Source organism: Moschus berezovskii, chromosome 16 (assembly GCF_049115385.1).
Source record: "Moschus berezovskii isolate FMDL1 chromosome 16, NW_MosBer_1.0, whole genome shotgun sequence".
Lineage (NCBI taxonomy): Eukaryota > Metazoa > Chordata > Mammalia > Artiodactyla > Moschidae > Moschus > Moschus berezovskii.
Window position 1 is genome coordinate 55,336,178 of NC_142475.1, and position 21,701 is coordinate 55,357,878.

General features: G+C 47.3%; 1 protein-coding gene across 2 annotated transcripts in view; it reads left to right on the top strand.

Moving 5' to 3' along the window:
- FAM135B (family with sequence similarity 135 member B) overlaps window positions 1-21,701 on the top strand; it is a 161,219-nt gene that overhangs the window by 63,855 nt on the left and 75,663 nt on the right. For both annotated transcript variants that reach the window (XM_088844612.1, XM_055432024.2), the window contains exons 3-6: window positions 3,797-3,936; window positions 9,435-9,505; window positions 14,016-14,189; window positions 17,164-17,290. In XM_088844612.1, coding sequence (XP_088700738.1) covers window positions 3,797-3,936; window positions 9,435-9,505; window positions 14,016-14,189; window positions 17,164-17,290 — 512 coding nt within the window. The remainder of the gene's footprint in view (window positions 1-3,796; window positions 3,937-9,434; window positions 9,506-14,015; window positions 14,190-17,163; window positions 17,291-21,701) is intronic.

The window sequence follows — 21,701 nt, forward strand, 5'->3', positions numbered from 1 at the left end:
GTAGGCACAGTCCACGGAGTTGCAGAGAGTTGAACATGTCTGAGCATGCGTGAAATATTCCACTGTATATTTGTACCACATCTTCCTTATCCATTCCTCTGTTGATGGCCGTTTAGGCTGCTTCTGTGACTTGGCAATAGTGAAGAAAGTCAGAGAAAGGCAAATATAATATAGTATCATTTATATATATTATTTATATATAGAATCAAATTACAGTGAGGTAAATGCACTTGTTTATAAAACATAAACACAAAATTTGAAAACAAACTTATGGTTAACAAAGGCGAAATATGGCTGGGAGGGATAAATTAGGAGCCTGGGATTAATTTATACACACTACTATATATAGAATGGATAACCAGTGAGACCTACTTTTATAGCAGGAGGAACTCAATATTCTATACTAATCTTTATGGGAAAAGAATCTGAAAAAGATGAATATATGTATATGCTGGCGTGCTGTGATTCATGGGGTTGCGGAGAGTTGGACAGGACTGAGCGACTGAACTGAACTGATAACAGAATCACTTTACTGTACATCTGAAACTAATACAGCATTATAAATCAACTATATTCCAACAAAACTGAGAAAAAAGTGAGTCAGAATATTTGAAATAACACTTGGGATATGTCAAGACATGTTCTTTTCACTAATGTAAAAATATTAAAGCGTAGAAAAAGGAAATGAGTGTCATTTCAAAAACAACAAAAAACAGTTGAAAGAGAAAAGTGACTTTCTACCCCACAGCTAGGAAGGGGCAGCCTCCCGAAGTCTGAGCAAGGTCTTTTAGTGCAGAGAGCGCTCCCACCACCTTCACCTCTGGGTGCCCAGTGCCTGGTGCATGAGAGGGTGCGGGGCACCGGGGGTGAATGAGCACCCTCTGTTTGCCAAGGAACCCTCTGTGAACTAGCAAGAGAGTCAATCATAGAAAATTCAGGAAGTGGCCTTGCAGAAAGTCAGGAAGAGGGAGCCAGTATAATGAGCAAGTTGTCCAAGTGTGGGTTGTCATTGTCGAAGAAGGGAGAATCCTGGTGGGAACAAAGCTGGCAGGCACTGTTGCAGTGATGCCCACAAGCCCTGAGGGTGCCTTGTGATCAGTGAACCTTCCTTGGCAAGGAGGCACTTATTTATGCCCTAGTGATGAGAAAATGCCACAGGTCCCAGAGGGCATCAGAAATGCCTCGTCCTGGGCTTAATGGGGCATCTTGGGATGTGAGGGTCTCCTGTAAATACTGCTAAGTCCTGTTGGTCAATCTGCTGAAAAATCAGAGGAGCTCAGTTTCACGTAGGTAGCCATTGGAAATGCATTCAACAGAAAAATGCTGCGACCTTTCTCGAAACACAATTAAAAAATCATCCTACTGTATTTTGCATGTCAGCCACGTGCCTGGTCTTCAGATCTTGATTTATTTTATCCTCTTTGGTCTACACTGATCACAGAAGGTCAGTGTGTGGAGATACCCATTTTTCACATGGAAAGCTGCTCTTACAAGGGATGATGTCACTCGCCCAAGAAGGCAAGTGATTGAACTGTTTTGCTGGCTGTCCCCCCAGGTACTAGACAGCTCTGCGTTGCTCTGACCTTCAGAGTATTTACTCCATCCATCCTTGGGCACGATGTCAGTCTGACTTATAGATCAACCTGGCCTTGACAGTGATAGAGAAAGGGCTGGTGCAGCAAATAAAAACAGAAAGGCACTTGCACACAAGGATCGTTTCTGTTTAAAAACCACATCAGTTTGAATCCAACAGGTCTAAATAGGGCTGCATTGAACCAGTAATTTTATTTCCTTCATGATGAAGTGCCAATCTAAGCGGCCGGGGAAGCAACCTGGGATTTTACATTTCTTTTTTTTTCCTCCTCTGAAGCTACAAGGCAGGTGTGCAGCGTCACTGTGCATGGGGTGGTGGCAGTGACCCTTTGTCCCTGTCTCTGAGGGACAGTTTGAGCCAGCTGGGGACATTGCACAAGGCACTCAAGCTGTTTCCCTTTGCTGGTTGAGCTCATTTTTAAAACATTTTCTTGCTGCCTTTGGCAGTCACATTAGTTCAGTTTCTCAAAAGAGTGTTACAGAAAACTTGCCTTTTGCTAGGAAATGGGTGCGTTTAAAAATCAGGTATTTATTCATTTGGGGTTGCACTGAGTCTTTGATGCTGCACGGGCTTCAGTTGCGGTGAGCGGAGGCGCCTCTGCATTGCGGTGTGCAGGCTTCTCACTGGGGTGGCTTCTCGTGGTGCAGAGCTCAGGCTCTAGGTGTGCTGGCTCCAGCAGTCGCGGCAGGCTCAGTAACTGCGGCTCTCAGGCTCTACAGCGTGGGCTTAGTAGCTGTGGCACGCAGGCCCCGTTGCTCCACGGCGTGTGGAACACTCCCGGACCAGGGGTTGAGCCCGTACCCCCTGCATTGGCAGGGAGACTCCCATCCACTGTGCCACCAGGGAAGTCTGAAGTGCATTTTGCTCATTCACCGGGGACCTCTCTTCCTGGATGTTATACAGATGATCTGAGGATGGGTCCCCACAGTCTTTCCTCTTGTAGCAACTGACGGGACTCCTGCCTCCTCCTCTTTGCGCCTTGATCTTTTCATCTGTGATGAGGACTTACCCCAGCAATTTTCTCTAAGGACTAAGGGAAGAAACACATTTGAAAAATATGTTGGAAGCTGTGAAATACCACTTGTTTGGCCGTTATTATGAATGCATAATGATTGCTTTATATAAATATTAACATTCGTTATTTTAGAAGATTTCTGTATTTTTCTAACTGTGCAGTTTAAGTGATTTGGAGGAATTCACCCATTTTTCTCTCCATAGTAATCCTGATCAGTGGACACGGGAAGATCCTGAAATTCAACTTAACTCTGAGTCAGTGTTTAGGGATTAGGGTACATTTAGAACCCATTCCAGTATTCTTGCCTGGGGAATCCCATGAACAGAGTAGCCTGTATAGGGTCATGGACAGAGGAGCTTGTACAGGATCGCCAAGAGGCAGACACGACTGAGCACACATGCACAGAATGTATTGGAGGACATGGAGTTGAACGGGTTCCTTAATAAGCTGGATATCTAATATAATGAGAATTAACACATATATCTAAAATGCAAGACAGATTATCCTTATATCCTATGTGGTATGAAAGCCACACTTTCAGGAGAGAGAGATTCTGTGGGCACTAGAGTGTCTCTGGAGAAGAAAGGGCAATTTCTGTCTTTATCTCTGTGTTGTTATTTCTCAGGAAGGGGGATTAAGGAAGACATTATGGAGGAAGGTGTATGTAAGCAGGAGAAGAATTTCGCAGGTACTAATTTCTAGCCAGGGGCTTCCCTGGTGACTCAGATGGTAGAGAATTTGCCTGCAATGTGAGAGACCCAGGTTCGATCCCAGCATTGAGAAGATCCCCTGGAGAAGGGAATGGCGGCCCACTCCAGTATTCTTGCCTGGAGAATTCCTTGGGCAGAGGAGCCTGGTGGGCTGCTGTCCATAGGGTTGCACAGAGTTGGACACAACTGAGCCACTAACACTTCTCACTTTCACTGTCCAGTCAAGGAGCACTGCCCATGTGATGGCAAGTGATTTCGTGATCTTATGACTTATAAAGGATTGAACAATGTTCTTTCTGAGATTTGGTGACCATAAATCTTCCACGATGAAGTCATGTTCATCTATAGACCGTGGTCTTTGGGAATTGAATGCAGTTTGGGGCCATGGCTTTCCTTGAGCTGGACTGACAGCCCAGGAGGCTGAGGATCCAGGGCTGGACGGGGGTTCATGGGCATCTACCGGTTCTTGTTTTGCAGACAGCAGCAGCCCACACTCAGCCTGCGTCCACGACAGCACTGTGCGCAGCCGGGTCTTCCAGATCTTATACAGGAATGAGGAGGTGCCCATCAATGATGCCGTGATCTTCCGAGCTCATTTACTCTTAGATGGTGAAAGGGTAAGTCCCGAACCTACCGCCAGCCACAAATGCTGAGCCCTCCTATGCCTTTTGTATCCGTTGCTAGGAGCATGCCAAGTCACTTTAGTTATGTTGACTCTTTGCAACCGTATGGACTGTAGCCTGCCAGGCTCCTTGGTCCATGGGATTCTCCAGGCAAGAATACTGGAGTGGGTTGCCATGCCCTCCTCCAGGGGAATCTTCCTGACCCAGGGATCAAGCCCATGTCTCTTATGTCTCCTTTATTGGCAGGTGATTTATTTACTACTGTGCCACCTGGGAACCCCCACTGCTAGGAGAACAGGCACAAAGAAGATGCTCTAGGTTTGTTCTGAAATCTGACAGATCAGGACTCGGGATTTTAGAGCATTCCTGCCCTTCCTGATTTAGTCCGTTTTGTACTCATGCTTTTGTTCACTTACTTGCTTGTTTCACGTACCAAGAGGATCCTATTGACTAACTTGCTGGGCCTCTGTCAGTGGGTCAGTCAGCAAGTATTTGCTGAGTGCCTGCTTTGTGAAGGGATGTGGGGAGGCCCTCAGATGATGGGTAAGGCTGAAGAAGGCACCAGGATATGCCCCAAAGGATGGATGCTTCATCAGAAAAAGACATACAGACAGGCCCTGGTAGCTGGAGAAGACTCTCGAGAGTCCCTTAGACTGCAAGGAGATCAAACCAGTCAGTCCTAAGGGGAATCAACCCTGAATATTCATGGGAAGGACTGAAGATGAAGCTCCAATGCTTTGGCCACCTAATGTGAAGAGCTGACTTATTGGAAAAACCCCTGATGTTGCGAAAGATTGAAGGCAAAAGGAGAAGGGGGTGGCAGAGGATGAGATGGTCAGATAGCATCACTGACTCAGTGGACATGGATTTGAGCAATCTCCAAGTGACAGTGAAGGACAGAGGAGCCTAGCGTGCTGCAGTCCATGGGGTTGCGGAGTCAGACATGACTTAGCGACTGAACGGACAGCAACTAGTAGCTGAAATGCACTGTGCCAGCTGCATCTGCAGATAAACACAGGGCACTGAGGATGGAGATGAACTCTTCAGGAAGACATCAGTGCTTTCACAAAGAAGCTGGCTTGGAGATGCCGGGACTAAGACTTCATCAGACTGAAAGAAAGATGAAGGGCATCCCGTACAGGGGGAACAGTATGAGTCAAAGCCCAGAGGCCTTGGAACCGGGCATCCCTGGAGGAGGGTGCAGCTAGAACAGAGGCCCTGAGGTAGGGATGAGGAGGTGGTGAGGAATCCTACGCTTACTGAGCCCCAAGGTACCCAGCCATCATCACTGGTTGCTTTCCCTAAGTTCTCCCCACACCTTTGTAAATCAACTCTGTTTAATGAACTGAATCCATCGTCTACTTCTTTCCTGGACTCTGGTGGGTACAGGCCATTTAGGAAAAGATACTGGAGATGGTTTTGGGGGTTCAGGGACTCTTGGTTAGGCTGCATGCCCAAGCTCAGCTTCCGCAAATTCTACTAAGATGACACTTGACTACTCATGGGCCATTGTCCTTTGGCACGTTGATCTCAGAGAGCTTCCTGGACGGAATGGTTATGATTGGAGGCTGGATTTTGGACATGACTCAGGTCTCTCAGTCATTATTCCGTCTGAATTCCATCATACTCTCTTTCCTGCCCCTATGAGTTCAAATCTTTTCAGGGTTTGCACTCAACACTCAAGTTGAGATCACATGAGGTTGCCACAAGCCAAGTTCTGTGCATGAACAGGGCATGTTTGCCAGCACTTAGTCCCGTGTTCATTTTGTACAAAATGTTGTTCCTGTGGAACACTGTGTTTTCTTCTGCATGGAAAATCACTTATCTTTACAAGCTAATAATTTATTATTGTGTTGGGGTTAATCGTTATGGCAGCAAAGAGTGTTATCATTAATCATTGCATCTGGATGAGTGACAATTAGAGTTAATTGGATATGTTCATAAAAGCTATATCTCTGGTATGGATGTATTAGCTCTAGGGAATGTCTGTTTATGGTAGCCAAAGTATTGCGTATGGCCAGGCGGCCAGAGTTCATGGTCATACATGCACACGGCCCTGAGTGTGAGCAGTAGGCGTTTACAATGCTGACACAGTCAGCACACAATTTCATGTGCTACAGTAAGAGCAGAATGGCCTTTCTTTGCACACTTTTATGTGCATTTCCTTGCGTAGTTACACAAAAGCAGTGGTCTATGGATTAAGTGTGGGCTTCCCCGCTGAGTGGGCACAGTGGTAAAGAATCTGCCTGCAGTGCAGGAGCCACTGGAGACTCGGGTTCAACTTTTGGGTTGGGAAGATACCCTGGAGGAAGATATGGGAACCCACTCCAGTATTCTTGCTTGCAGAATCCCACGGACAGAGGCACCTGGTGGGCTACAGTCCATGTGGTTGCAAAAGAATCAGACATGACTTAGCCACTCAGCATGCAGGCAAGGAGTAATCGTACTCATTTTACCCCCAATTTACAGATGAAAAACAAACTTAGGTGGTTGCCCCACGGTCACACAGATGCTAAAAGACAGAGCAAGATCTGCACCCATGTAACTTGGCTTCCAAAGCTGCTTTCTTATCCCCTCAGCTCAGAAAAGAGGTTCAAAAGGGAAGAGAAGATATAAGAGTAACTATTATAAGTAGAGTTGAAATCAATTACCTTAGACTGTACAACCCATAGCACAAGTTAGACTGTGGGAGAAGAGTGAAGAAGTGAGGAACCCTTGACTAAATCTGGGCTTTGGACTCACTAACTAGTTAAGCCTTGGAAGCGACTTTCCTGCACTGAGTTTCAATTTCTTCCTTTGTAAGTGGGGACAATATGTCTTATTTCAGTTATTTCCATATTAAATAAGATGGTGTATGGCAGTGCCATGTGTCCTAAGTCACCCACCTGGGAGGCTGGGGTTAACAGATGTAAGCTACTATATATAGGATGGATAAACAACAAGGTCCTGCTGTATAGCACAGAGAAATATTTCACTAAGCTATGATAAACTGTAATGAAAAAAATGTAAAAAATGAATGCATACGTATACACATTCTTTTTATATTTTTTACTTATATTGTACTTATATATTCTTTACACATATATGTATGTACTCTTACATTCTTTTAAAAATGTTTTTATGTTCTTTATATATTTATGTGTATATACACACACATACTATATATATATATATACACACACACACACATAACTGAATCACTTTGCTTAGTAGCAGAAATTAACACAACATTGTAAGTCAGCTCTTCTTCAATTAAACAAAAAAACACCCTTGAAAGGAAGTGATCTCTTTAACCAGAATAAAGCAGGGCAATGGAAGGGCAAGTTTGTGTGTGTGTGTGTGTGTGTGTGTGTGTGTGTGTGTGTGCGCGCGCGCGCACATGCGCACGTGAGTGTGTGTGTTTAAAGAGAGAGGCAGGCAATGAAGAAATGAGAGAAGTGAATGGGTCAAGAAACCAGTGACTGCCTTCTGGAGCATCTTGCAATTCGAGATGTATTGGGACCTCAGGGAAGTCATAGCCAGGCTCCATCTAGCGACAGCTCATTCTGCTCCTGAATTTCTCTCTTTGCTGCAAAGAGCCTTGCTGCAAGTTTAAAACTGGAGCCTACAGTGAATTTTTGTTCAGTAGGCAAATACATGCTCGGAGGTGGTTAAGAGGGCTGGTTTTGCCAGTCTCACTCCCCAGGAGCTGGTGACAAGAGGCTGAGTTGCTTGGGTTGTGTGTATAAAGCGAGGTGCATGATTATGCAAAACAAAGCTAGGAGAGCAAGTTATTCATAGCACTCGGATTCAGCAAAATGTGAACTTTGAAATGCTTAAATTTTTTTTTTCACAAATTTTAAAACCCTGGGAAGCTAAAGATAAATTCCATCCATATGTCTCTGCCTGAGTTATGCTTAACCAGGAACATGCTTCCAAAGAGGCTTTGGGGTAGGGGACTTCCATCCCTGCAGAATGAGGGCATTCTTGTAAAGAAACAGAACCCAGAGGTGGGGGTGGAGAGGAGCTGCCTTTACTCATGAATGCTCTCTATGTGGGGGGCATTGTTCCTGGACTGTGGATCCAGAAGGGATTAAGCCTAGCCTGTCCCTTAATGATACCAGATTATAGGAGACACTAGGCAAGAAAATGGCCAGAGGGGGTTAGCCACAGGCAGATGGAGTTTCTCAGTGAGTGCCCTGAGCCAAGTGGAGCTTCTGAATGCCAGCTCAGCGTGGCCAGATCCGGGGATTGTTTTTTCAGAAGCTGGAAACCTGCGATGGAAATGTGAAAACTGCCTGATTTCTAAGTGTTTTCGGCTTGTTCCAAACACAGTAAGAAATCTGACGAGGACTAAACAGAATGTGTCCGCAGCTAATATTGTTGTTGTTGTTCAGTTGCTAAGTCACGTCTGACTCTTGGCAGACCCACAGACTGCAGCAAGCCAGGCTCCTCCGTCCTCCCCTATTCCTGGAGTTTGCTCAAATTCATGTCCATTGAGAAGTTAATATTGGGTTGGCTAAAGAGTTCGTTTGGGTTTTTATGTACCATGTTATGAACTTCTTGGCCAACCTAGTATTTGTCTCATGGGCTTGTACCCCAAAGTTATAAAGCTGAGACGATTTTATCGGAAGCATTGACTGCTAAGATAGAAAAAATCAACAACGGGGTTCACAGAGGAGAATGGTCCCGTCCAGCCTGAGGGTGACGAGGAGACGACGCTTGTCTCAGGTGTGTGGTACTTACCTGGGTTTCCTGAGTGGGGGCATCAATGAGATCTAGCAAGGGACTCCTGGGGTCACCATCTTTTAGATGTATGTGAGAAGTTGGCAAGTAGAACAAATAGGTTCCCGTGCTAGTTAATGAATACGGTTTTTTAAAAGCTGAGAATGGAAACACTCATGGGTAGGATGTGAAATGCTAAAGTGTCTGAAAGCATAAAAGGTTAAATGTAATGGATTGCAAGACAAAAATGCAGGGTCCGCTTTCTTGTGAAGCTGAGTTGCCTTGGGAAGTAACTTTATTTCCTCCTCTGAACCTGAAGGATAGCGCCAGCCCCTTGAAGGGGCCACAAGTAATGCCACCTCCATCATTTTTCCATCTCTAGCCAAGTGGGGTTTCCTCTGTGGAAATTCCCTGCTTTCACCTTTCCAGAGCAGGTGCCAGAGAACCCTTCACCTCTTCTTCTGAAGATTCCAGATCAAATCTCTTTGGGAAATAAGTTTCTCAACTGTCCTGCAAGCTAGAAAACTGACTTAACATTTATTTTCCTGTAAATTGACTTTTCCCAAAATCTGATTACATAAATCCCTTCTGTTTTCCATGGAATACAGACGCCCTGTGCCACCAGAATTCCATAGAACATGGAAATTCCGCTTTACACATTAATGATATTTATTTTGCAATGAGCTTATTTATTTACTTTTTTTTTAACTTTGGGAAATTGACCTGCTCAGTGTTTCCTCTCGACCAGATCTGACTCCTGCAATCCTTAAATGATGTTTCTCTTCCAGGTAGAAGAAGCAGTAAGTGAAGTTGATTTCCAGCTCAAGGTGGATTTGCACTTTACGGACAGTGAACAACAGTGAGTGTCCTTGGAATCCTTCAAGCATGATGGTACAATTTCCTCTGCTCAGCCTTCTCCATCTCTAGGGTACCTTGATAGCCAAGAACCTCAGAACCTCGCTTAGTAACCTGGTTCCTAATCAGCTGAAGAAACGTGGACAGGGAATATCTATGTGGTCATTTCAAGCTGTGTGCCTTTTAGGCAGCTTGCTCAGCGGCTGCAGGCTCAGACAACTCCTGACTTCCCAGCTTTATTCACATTCACTAGCACCTTCTTATCTCCAGTACTCACTCCCATATACTTCCAATGCAATATTAATTAGGTCTTTAGATTAATGACCCTTTAAGCCTACAAACCTCAAGGTCCCTTCTGAATCAGAGGAGATTCTGCCAGGATCCTCATCTTTACACTGAATTTTTGCTATTATGTTTCAACTCTCTGAATATCCACTGATGTATAACCTACTGATTCAGTAAGGAAGCAACTCTCCTTTTTCTAATAACTGCTTCCTTTAAGCTTGTTCTGTGGCCTCTTCCTTCTACCCTAGAGATGAAACAGTCATGTCACAGCCTGTTCTTTCATGTCATAAATAGTTCTTTTTTCAGGTATGAAAAAGTCCAGCAGAATGTATTCCCCAAACTTGATCATTCAACATGTAATTTCTTTTCATCGGCACTGCCTCTTGGCTCCACTGCACCCCAGCTCCGAGATATCTCAGGGTGGGAAACTCCCACTGTAGCAAAAGGGTCTGTGTAGCGTCTTTTACAGCTTCCTGTTTCCTTCCCCCGGGTTGTGTGGGCCTCTCAGGGTCGGGCACAAAGAGGAGGGAGGAGATCGTAGATGGTGCTGGAGTCATGCTTCATGGGTTCAGTTGCAGGCAGGACACTTCACAGGGTGGATGCTGGATCACTAGTTTATCTACTCTTGGGATATGCTTGTGACTCCTTGGAGCTATGCCCTTTAGATGGTTCCCCTCTCCTCCAACCCCTGCAGTTCTTTGAAATAATGATGCCTCTTATGCTTGGGTCATTCACTCCTTGCTGGAAGCTCTTTTGGCAGATTCTTCTCTGGGGACTGCACATCTGGCTCTTGGATAATGATCACAACACTTTCATCCTCATCTCACGCTGGTGGGGGCTCCCACCCCATTGCGGTTCACTCTTCTTTGGCCATCCCAGATACCCTCAGCTTCTTTCCTGAGTACCTTGGCAGGATATGTCAGGCACCAGGACCTGTGTTCCCTCGATTCTAGGGGACACAGGGCATGCCCCCTTGAATTCTCCCCTGATTAGGCTTAAGGGGAAGATGGAGGTGCTTCTTTTCCATCGGTTTTATTAGCACAATCTCAGCACAATCTCTCCACTTTCTGCAAATTAATCCTCACTTCTGAACTCCACAAGCTCTTCAGCAAATGCTTCACCTTCTCCAGTGGGGAATAAGAGATCAGGTGGCCAAGGGGCTGATGCTGGTAGAATGATTCCCAAACCCTTCAAATTTCAGAATACCTGTTAGAGCTTTGCTTCCCTTCTTAAGGACTGTCCCATCCCCGAGATGTGTCTGATTGTTAAGGGAGTTTTCATAATGTGGGGCATTGAATCAGAGGGACCGTGACTAAAATGTTAGAAACCTGACTGTGTCTCTGCTTTGAGAATAGACACTCGATGATGTGTATGTAGATGGTAATGCCTCACGGCTTGACTGGCAGGAGGACCAGTCCATGGGCCTGCCGCTGGATCTGTGCTCAGCATCACAGATTCCTCATGCTTGTCTTTATCTGCACCCCAAGTCCTACTGGCCACCTGCTTCTCTCATCATTTCTGCTGACCTTTTGGAGGGATCGTGGATGCTTGAGAAATCTTATCTTTCTCACCCCATCCCCAGGACTTATTGTTCTGGCACCATGTGGAACTCAGAAGCCCCATATGAAGCTGGCCTTCTTTCTAAGCTGTAAACTCAGAAGTGAAGTCCTTGTCTCCGTTGTCTCATGTTCCCTCTCAGCTATCTAGGATTTCTATCATTCACTCATTTTATTAATTTTATTAAGACCCCCGATCTATATTCTTACGCCTCTTCCTTCCGAGGTGTTCATCCATAGCTCACTGGCACACATTTCCATTGGATCACAGAACCTTGTCATTGATCCTAAACTCAGCCTAGAAGTCATCCCCTACCCAGCCCTCCAGGGTGGATGGGAGATACAATAAATGTGACCTTGTTGACATCAAAATAGTAGTTAACAGAGAGGCTGTGTGCCAGGGATTGGCCCAAAGCATATGTAATTCAGCGATAGGCTCTGAACTCGTTGACTATGAGACACTGAGGGCATTCTTGCAGTTTTCTAAATCTCGGTAGTCTCATTTATAAAACAGGCTTCATTACAGGTTCTGTACTTCATAGGTCTGTTACGAGGATTAGGAGAGGGAGTATCTAAGCCAGGCCAAGCGCGTGGCCCAGGGATCAGCGTCGTCTTCCCCTCTGTGGCTTCCTAGATGCGTGTGGGGCAAGTTTCCGTGTGTCACTTCCTCCCTATAGCACAAAACACTTAATAACCATCCGAGCAGAGTGTTTTCTTGGAGTATAAGATTAGCTAAGAGGAACAGGAAGCCAGAGGCCGGGCAGGAATTGAAAATGCCATATTTTTTAATTTTCATAAATTGGGTTTAGGGATGACAAAGCATCTCTATTACATCCTGAGGGTAGACTTCAGGCTTTGAAACATGACCCAGGAAGTCAGCTTCTTTTGGAGCCATTTAGGCCTGAGCAAGATCAAAACAGAAGAGCACTCCAGGTGATGTCAGGGGTGCAAGGGCTCTGAATGCCCACCCTGTTAGTGGTTCTCAGTGTGGGTGGGATGATTGTGTCCCCCAGGGGAATTTGGCCAAATCTGGAGACATTTTCTCATGATTAAAAACTTTTTTTTTCATATTTTAATTTTTTGGCTGTGCCATACAGCGTGCATGCAGGACCTTAGTTCCCTGAGCAAGGATTGAACCCAAACCTATGTCCTCTGAATTGGGAGTGAAGAGTCTTAACCACTGGATGGTCAGGAGGTCCCTCTGGGGACATTTTTTATTGTCACTCTGGGCAGGGACTGGGTGCTCCTGGCTTCTAGTGGGTGGGGTCCAGGGATAGTCCTAAACATCCCATGATGCACAAGACTGCACCTCTCTCCCCAGCAGAGCATTGTTCAGTTCCCAAGGGTCTGTATCACTGAGGCTGGGAAACCTGCTCTAGCCTGACCTCGCATTTGAAGCTGCTGCTCTACAAAGAGCCACGAGCACGTATTTGCCCAGGGATCGGGGCTCACTTCTCCCCGGCAGACCCCACCCTGTCCTGGACAGTCCTGCCTATCAGGGCACTCCTCTCTGCTCCAAGGGGCAGGTCACCCTGTGTGCCTTCCCTTAGATGCGCTCAGGTTCAGTCCTTGAAGCTACACATGACAGTTCTCAGCTGGACACACAGACTCTTCACGCCTTCTCTTCCCTCCAGTTAAACACCAGGGCTGTTTCTCTGTGTTCTGTGTTTGCTTGACTTTTTGGGTTGGCTTTGAGTTCCCTTATAAGAACCTAAGCGTTTGCTTCTCAGTGCGATCCAGTGCCTCTCTGTTTTCTCCCACCTTGTTTTGCTGCTGTTCATTCGCTCGTTCGTGTCTGACTCTTTGCAGCCCCGTGGGCTGCAGCACACCAGGCTTCCCTGTCCTTCACTGTCTCCTGAAGTTTGCTCAGACTCCTGTCCGTTGAATCAGTGATGCCATCCGACCGTCTTACCCTCTGTCACCCCCCTTCGCCTCTTGCCCTCAATCTTTCCCAGCCTCAGGGTAGGAAAGTTTGAAGGCAGTTCAGTCCTTTCCTATATGGAGACCCCCCCTCCCCCGCAAATAACTGAATTCTGTCTCCATCAGTTACAAAACGCTAGAGAGAAGGTAGGGGGATCCTGGATGAAACTGATCAGACTCCGTTGCTCTTTGGGGGTCATTTATTCATTCAGTCACATATCCCTTTTGATAAACAAATATCTGACTGATTTCTGCTGTGTGCCCAATTCTGTGCTTGGTGTTAGGGACTCAGCAGAATTAGTCAGAGGTCTTGCCTTTAAGAGGTAGGACTCTTGTAGAAAACACCGTGGTTCGAGGAAGTGCTGTGCTGGTGGCCCATGGGGGAAATCGAGGAGCAAGCTGGGATGTGGGAGCCCAGGAGGGCTTCATTGCTGAGCCTGGAAAAGCATCTGGGCGTCTTTCCATCACTGCAAGGCGAGCTCAGCATCTGTGACAGCAGAGTGTGAGCCCAGCTCTGCTGCGCAGCAGCGGTGTGAGGTCCCGGGCATTGCTTTCCATCTCTGAGCCTCGCTTGCTTCATTTTCCCACCATGGCAGAAAAGTTTTTACCTAGCAGAGTTATTTGCAGGGAGGGATTGGATAAGCTGATGGGCGCAGAGTGTTTGTGTGTGGGCAAGGTTGCCTCGTGGACTCCCCTGGAGGGCAGCAGGGACATGCCCCCACCACTCACGTAAATCACTCGCCTGCCTTCCAGGCTGAGGGACATGGCCGGGGTCCCTGTGATCAGCAGCCGTGTGCTGGGCCTGCATTTCCACCCCCGGAGAGGCCTGCATCACCAGGTGCCCGTCATGTTCGACTATTTCCACCTGTCGGTGATCTCGGTGACTATCCACGCCACCCTGGTTGCCCTGCAGCAGCCGCTGATCAGGTATGATGTCCTGTGGTACCAGGGGGAGGGTGGCTTCTTCGGGTTCCTTGTTACGCTTGAGTCTCCCATGTAGCCGGGATGCTGAGAGCTGCCCAGGGGACATCAGCCCAGACCAGAGAAGCACCCCCAGCCTGCAAATTTCAGCTCTGAGCCTCCCTGAAGGTCAGGGGAGAGGTGGGCAGGGGCCTGGGGAGGACATGGGTGGGGAGTCTCGGAGCTGAATGGTTTCGATCTGCTGCCTTCAGCTGACCTGGCTTCTTTCTAACCATGTCTCATTTGAAAAGTCCCCTGACATCTCTGAGACACACTCTGGTCTCCATCTCTGAGCCAGGGACACTCATGGGGCTTGTCCACATAAGGTTTTAGTGGGTCTCACATGAGGACAGTGCCCGGCATGCAGTTTTCTGCCCCCTCCTCCGGTGGCTGTTTGTTCAAGGGTGGGACCACCTGAGTGGCCCCATGCTTTCTCTCAGGGAATTGTCCCAGCATCTCCATGGCCTCAAGGTGCACTGAGGTTTTATGAATGCCATGATGGAGGGACCGAACTGACAACAACGAACATGTCCTATGGTACCTGGGCATCTTCATCCAAATGCCTGGCAGGACCAGAGGTGACATCAGCTCGCTTCAGACCTCCCCCATGCCTGAGGGTGTGGATTACACACGTGAGCAGAGAGAGATTTGGGGATGGAATCTTGTATTATGCAGTTTCTGGAAGGGAACTTTCCTGATGTCCCTTTTCAGGAGACTTCTCAGTGCTGGGGGTTGACATGCAGTTGAGGGAGACTCCAGTCCCCACTCATGACTGGGTAGGGGTCAGTGTCCTGATCCCCTGCTGGGGTCAGCACTTAGGAAATGAGATCTTGGCGGGGTGATATGACCACACTGTGCTTCCCCAGTCACCGTGCCCATCTGCTTGCTGAGCTCCATCCTGGGCTCTTCTTGCTAATGGGGCTATTTCAGCTCCTCTGCGTAGAAAGTTTAACCTCCTAACAGAAATAATTCTTTGCAAGTTTGTCTGCAGCCGCCTTGCCAGAGAGCGGCGCAGATAAAAATTCACCAGCAGAGTTGAGGCTCCTCCAGGGATGGGGATAAAAATAGAGCTGCCTTCTGTTCTCTGGGTTCTGCAGGAAGGACTCCTATGAGTTCACTCACAGTGGTTGGGAACCCTTTAAGGTTATGGGAAATACCTGTCAAGTAGGGCAAGCTCCAGTTTTTCCAGAAAAGCAGTTTTAGCATCAGTTGTTAAATCCAGCCAGGAAGAAGCAGGTATGGAATGAAAATTTAACCTTAAAAGATCTTTCCCTGAAACAGACTCAGGTCTGTTTAACCCTCAGTGTTTAACCCTCAACTGGGTACAACTGGAGTTCACCTGAGGGACTCGGCAGCTCAAGGTCACACTGAAGTCAACGATGAGTTTTTCTAGTGACTAATTTGCAGTCAGTCCTCTGAATGTGCCATGAGCATCATGGCTCATACACAAATCCCCCATTTCTACTGCAGTGTTCCATTTATCCACATTCTAGCTAAACTGTAGAGTTGCTACAAATCTCAGTTCTAAACAATTCCAAGACATGATTCTATTAGAGTGGATTGTATTTGTGGTATTATCAACAATGGCTATATAAATAGAATAATGGTTATGTTAGATTTTATGATTTTGTGGTATTATTGACAAGAACTTCTAGCATTTATTGAATCATTGCTCTTTGCCAGACATTGTATTTGCACTTGGCTAAACTCTTGGAATCCTCAGACAACCCCACTGTTAAGGTGCTGGTATCAACCTTTTTGACTTATGAGGGTACAGGGAGGTTTAAAACTTTCCCCATAGAGCTGGAAAATGCTGCTGCTGGAATTTAAACCCTGGTAGTCCTCAGTGGGTAAAGAATCCACCTGCAGTTGCAGAAGATGCAAGAGACAGGGGTTCAGTCCTTGGGTCAGGAAGATCCCCTGGAGGAGGGCATGGCAACCCACTCCAGTATTCTTGCCTAGAGAATCCCATGAACAGAAGAACCTGGCGGGCTGCAGTCCATGGGATCACAAGAGTCGGACATGACTTAGCAACTAAACCACCACCAACTCATATGGGCTTTTCTGATCTCCCTTGATCCTAAAGTGGATGGTTGCCATCACTCTGCTCGTTGATCTTGTGATGACTTGCAGAGCTGAACAGGGTCTGTATTTTTGTCTGTGGAATAGGTACAGAGTTTCTAACTAGTGTCGACACAGTGAAAATCTTTGACATCCAAGATCCTCTGAAACTTCTGTGTGGTCATGTCGTGGAGGTGGATATTGTTTTCCCTTCTCCCACAGAAGAACAGAGGTTCAGGAGGGGCCTGGGGGTTGGAGGACTTCGCTCCAGTTTATACCAGTGACAGGAGTAGTTGTAGGACTCAGACCACATCGGATGGAGCCTCCCCTTGTCTTTCTGATCAAGATCCCATGCTGCCTTCCCCTGCGGTTAAGTCACCTCTGCCTCCGTGCGTCTCATCAGGCAGGTTGTGGGCATTTACAGACATAGTGGGATGTGTGTCATGCTTGACCCCAAAGCCAGTGTGCCAGTTACACCCACTTGTCCTGGCAGCTCCCATAGATGTCCCACCCAAGCATCCCTCGGGGTGAGCTGTGTGTGCTCAGTCGCTGCAGTTGTGTCCGACTTTGTGCTACTCCGTGTAGCCCTCCAGGCTCCTCTGTCCATGGGGTTCTCTGGGCAAGAATATTGGAGTTGGATTGCCATGCCTTCCTCCAGGGGATTTTCCTGACCCAGGGATTGAACCCACATCTCTTGTGTCTCCTGCATTGACAGGCCGGTGCTTTACCTCTAGGACCACCTGCTAGCTCTTCTAAATGGCTTATCTCATAGGCTCCCCAGCAGTGTCAAAGAGGCTGAATTAATGGCACCATCTTATCCTTTACATCCTTTGACAAAAATTAGACACATTTTCAATTCTTTCAATTCCCTTCTTTACAGTTTTGCTCGCCCAGGAAGAGGCTCCTGGCTTGGGAAAGGCGGCCCAGACGCAGGACCAGAGCAGTCTAGCCTTTCCCTGGAAAACCTGGTCTTCGGAGCTGGATACTGCAAGCCGACCTCCTCAGAGGTAACATCTGCATGGGGGCAGCGGCCCCGAGACTGCAGACCTCACCTGGCAGGCTGCGTCTGTTCCGTGAGGCTTCTGTTCATTTCAGATGCTTACAGAGTTTCTTTGCTCCCCGCATACTTGTCTCCTATCAACCCATCCATTCCTTCTTTGGCTGGCTGCTACGTTCATCAAACATATTCCTAATGCCAGGCCCTGGGGTCATTGCAGAGAGGAGGGTCTTCACATGGTACTCCTGTCATATGGCCCCTTGAAAAATATGGTTCCTTGGAGGTCATGAACATGTTGTAAGGGGCTTCCCCTGGACCATGTGGAACCTCAAAAGCCCTTTGGCCATAAGCTAATTTCAAAACCTGGCTCCATCCTTCATTTGCTCACTTCTCTGAGCCTCAGTTTTCCCACCTGTAGAGTGGGGTTGCTGATACTTAATAACCTCACAGGTGAGTATGTGTGTTCATTGCTGTAATAGGTAAAATGTTCCATCCCTGCTCCAGACCCCCCAAGGCTTGACCAGAGGCTTTATCATGACCACAGCACAGCCCAGCCTCTCCCTCTGTCCCATGCTGCTTCTCACTCCTGCATATGCTCTGCCTCTGAGTCCTCCCCAGGAGGCCCACCTGAAAATCTCCAGCTTAGACTCTGTTTTCCGGGAACATGGTTTGGAACATCAGGGCATATCAGGAGTTGTAGATCAATTCAATGCATCTTTGATGACACTTCCATCCCCAGTCAGGGGCCTTTGCTGGGACCACAGGAGCACAGGGTATGATGGTGATCGGGTGTCTGCCCTGAAGGAACTCCCGGGTGCCTGTCTGCACATCTTCGAATGCCTCATTAAGATGCCACCCCACTCTGAGAAGCGCTCTCTGATCTTCTAGCAAGAAATTCTCCCTCCCAATGCTTCCTATACAGTCAACTCTAGGCATCTCTGTCTTTCCCCCACTGGGCTCCAGATAGCTGGGGACAGAGCCCAGTGCCTTCAACTCCACATCCTTAGGGCCTGGCACCGTGTCTGGCACATGTGGTTAACGCTCAGGAAATGTGTGTTGGATGGATGACTGATCCAAGTACCTGGTCGTGTTCATGTAGAGCTCTGAGCAGTGAGAGAGCTGAGTCACAGAGGGGTTCCTTGCCTTATATGACGGCAGACAGAGAGCAGGGGGAGAGCGAGGCATCTCCATGGACACCTGGATGCCAAGCGGGGACTTTTCAGAAACCCTGGGCCTGGTGTGGGGTGGGGTGAGGAACAGTGTAGATCATCTCAGCCTGTCTGATTCTGCTGCACCTGGAGAGGCTGAGCATCACTGCAGTGATGAGGCAGAGAGAAGGCTATGCTTTCAAATATCTGCTCTGCTCAATACTTTGTGATGTGGCGGACTCTATTCACCCTGTAAAAATTCAGGCTCCTCCAGTCTAAAATGGGACAATACCTATATCTTAGAAAGGAATTTAGTACAGAAATAGGCTCACAGCGGGCGCAAGTTACAGTATCTTTTTTTCCCCCTCCATTCTTTTCTTGGCTATTTTTGGGGATGTGTGTCAAAGAAGACATCTCTGTCTTTCACAAGAGTCAGATAAAATAGCTTATTGGTGGGTGCTCAGCAGTGAACTTGCTCACAGCTCAATGGGCTATTTTCAGGACCATGTTCTTTTCCTGTGCATTTTCCATTTGGGTCCCGTCTGATTATGTGGGCTCAGAGCCCCATGCCCATTCTGTGCCTTCCCCCCACTCCCCGCAAGGCAAGGGCTGCCAAGCAAGGAATAAAATCCACTCCCCCGCCTCCCTCGCAGGCTGAGCCTTCAAGTCCCCTAGAAGCCCAGCGCATTAGCAAATAAGATCACAATCCGTGCAGATTGCAGCATCAGCTGGAGCGATTAGGGAACAGGTGTTCTCTTCAAAACAAGTCTTCGTGTGCAGAGACATGTGCAGGAACTAGAGATTCACAGCAAAGTAAGGTCATTGGCATGAAAAATCCTTGGGGGGTTAGGGTTGCCTGGTGTGACACGCCCCCTTCCCCAGGAGCCCAGGTGTCTCTGGTCCTGCAGCCTTGCTCTTTCCTGCAGCATCTTAAGCAGGGAGGGCTTCAAATTTAGGGCTGAAGCTGGAGCTTGCATCCCCTTCCCCTCCTACCTCCAGAAACGCCAGCAGCTTTGCCCCAGGGGAACTGTTTTCCCTCTCCCACTCATGGCTTATCTGTCAAATAGGATGCTAATGCCTGCCTTGAAGGGTTGCTGAGAAGATTAAATGAAATAAGCATATAAAATCCTGCAGCGAGAGCTTGGCACAAAAGTGCTCAATAAAATCCTCTGCTGGTCTTATTTTTCTTTGAGTTTATCCACATAATTAAATTGAACGTTACTCCAAGAGCCTTGTGTTGTCGTGTGGGAGGGATGTGGAGGGTCTTAGATGTTCCCTGTTCTTGACTTCTGCTCCACCCTGCTGTGTGACCCTAAGCCAGATAATTGCCCTCTCTGGGCCTCAGTTTCTCAATGTCTAGAAAGAAGATTGGATGAGATCACACTGGAGGCCTCCTTCAGTCCTTGCTATGCTGTCTTATACTGTAATATGCTGACATTTCCTGGTACAACTGGGGACACTTGATGTGTTCTTGGTGTATTAGTTCAGATTCTCCACAGAAGCAGAATCAATAGGATGATAAGATCATGTTTGTACATACACGCACACACACACACGTGTGTAAAGAGACAGAGAGATAGACAGACTTATTTTAAGGAATTGTCTCATGTGAATATGGAGGCCTGCTGCTGCTGCTGCTAAGTCGCTCCAGTCGTATCTGACTCTGTGTGACCCCATAGACGGAAGCCCACCAGGCTCCCCTGTCCCTGGGATTCTCCAGGCAAGAACATTGGAGTGGGTTGCCATTTCCTTCTCCAATGCATGAAAGTGACAAGTGAAAGTGAAGTCGTTCAGTTGTGTCCAACTCTTAGCAATCCCATGGACTGCAGCCTACCAGGCTCCTCCATCCATGGGATTTGCCAGGCAAGAGTACCGGAGTGGGTTGCCATTGCCTTCTCTGAATATGGAGGCCAGCAAGTCCAAAATCTGCAGATCAGGCTAGTAGGCTGGAGACCCAGGGGAGAGTTACAATTTGAGTCCAGAGGTCATCTGCTGACCAAATGATCAAATTCTTTATTCTTTAGAGTGGGGAGGATGACTAATATATGTGTCAGTCTTTTTCTTTTAACATCTTCAACTGATTGGGTGAGGCCCACCCATGCTGTGGTGAATAACCTTTACTTGTGATTCAAATCATGATTTAAATGTGAATTTCCTCTGAAGCATACTTTCACAGAAACGTCTAGAATAATGCTTGCCTGCCTGTCTGGGTACCACGGATGGGCCCTATGAACACGTAAAATTGAACATCAGTGCTCAGGGTCTGACAGACTCTCCCGGAAGGTGATCCAGTGACTCAAAGTCAGAAAGCCTTTCTTCCTCAGGAGCTGGGGTACACTCCCTTTCTTCTCGCTTAAAGAAGTGGGGTCACTCCACTGCCCAGGGGAGGAAGAGTCCCGTGGTGGAGAGACGCAGACGTTAGGACTCCCCTCGTTCTCAGAGCTCCGCCTCCTTGGGCAGTGGAATCTGGGTGTCTGTTCACTTATCTGCTAGTCCCTTATTCAGCCCTCCACTCTGCTGACCTCTGTGTGCCGCAGGGACAAAAATGAACAAAACTCAGTCCTTACCCTCAGTAGGTCAGGGGATCTAGTGTGTGAGGCAAAGGAGTAATTAAAATGTTTAAATTCCATGATTGTGTGAAAAGTGTCAGTCAGTTCAGTTGCTCAGTCATGTCTGACTCTGAGATCCCATGGATTGCAGCACGACAGGCCTCCCTGTCCATCGCCAACTTCCAGAGTTGACTCAAACTCATGTCCATCGTGTCAGTGATGCCATCCAACCATCTCATCCTCTGTTGTCCCCTTCTCCTCCCACCTTCAATCTTTCCCAGCATCAGGGTCTTTGCCAATGAATCAGTCCTTCCCATCAGGTGGCCAAAGTATTGGAGTTTCAGCTTCAGCATCAGTCCTTCCAATGAATATTCAGGACTGATTTCCTTTAGGATTGACTGGTTGGATCTCCTTGCAGTCCAAGGGACTCTCAAGAGTCTTCTCCAACACCACAGTTTAAAAGCATCAATTCTTCGGTGCTCAGCTTTCTTGATGGTCCAACTCTCACATCCATACATGACCACTGGAAAAACCATAGCCTTGACTAGATAGACCTTTGTTGGCAAAGTAATGTCTCTGCTTTTTAGTATGCTGTCTATGTTGGTCATAATCTTTCTTCCAAGGAGCACTTTTTTTTTCATTTTTCCAAGTGAACAGTGCGTTACTCATCATCTGAAATCATGCTTTTTAAGATTTTGTTGTTATTTGTTGTCCTCACTGTGCA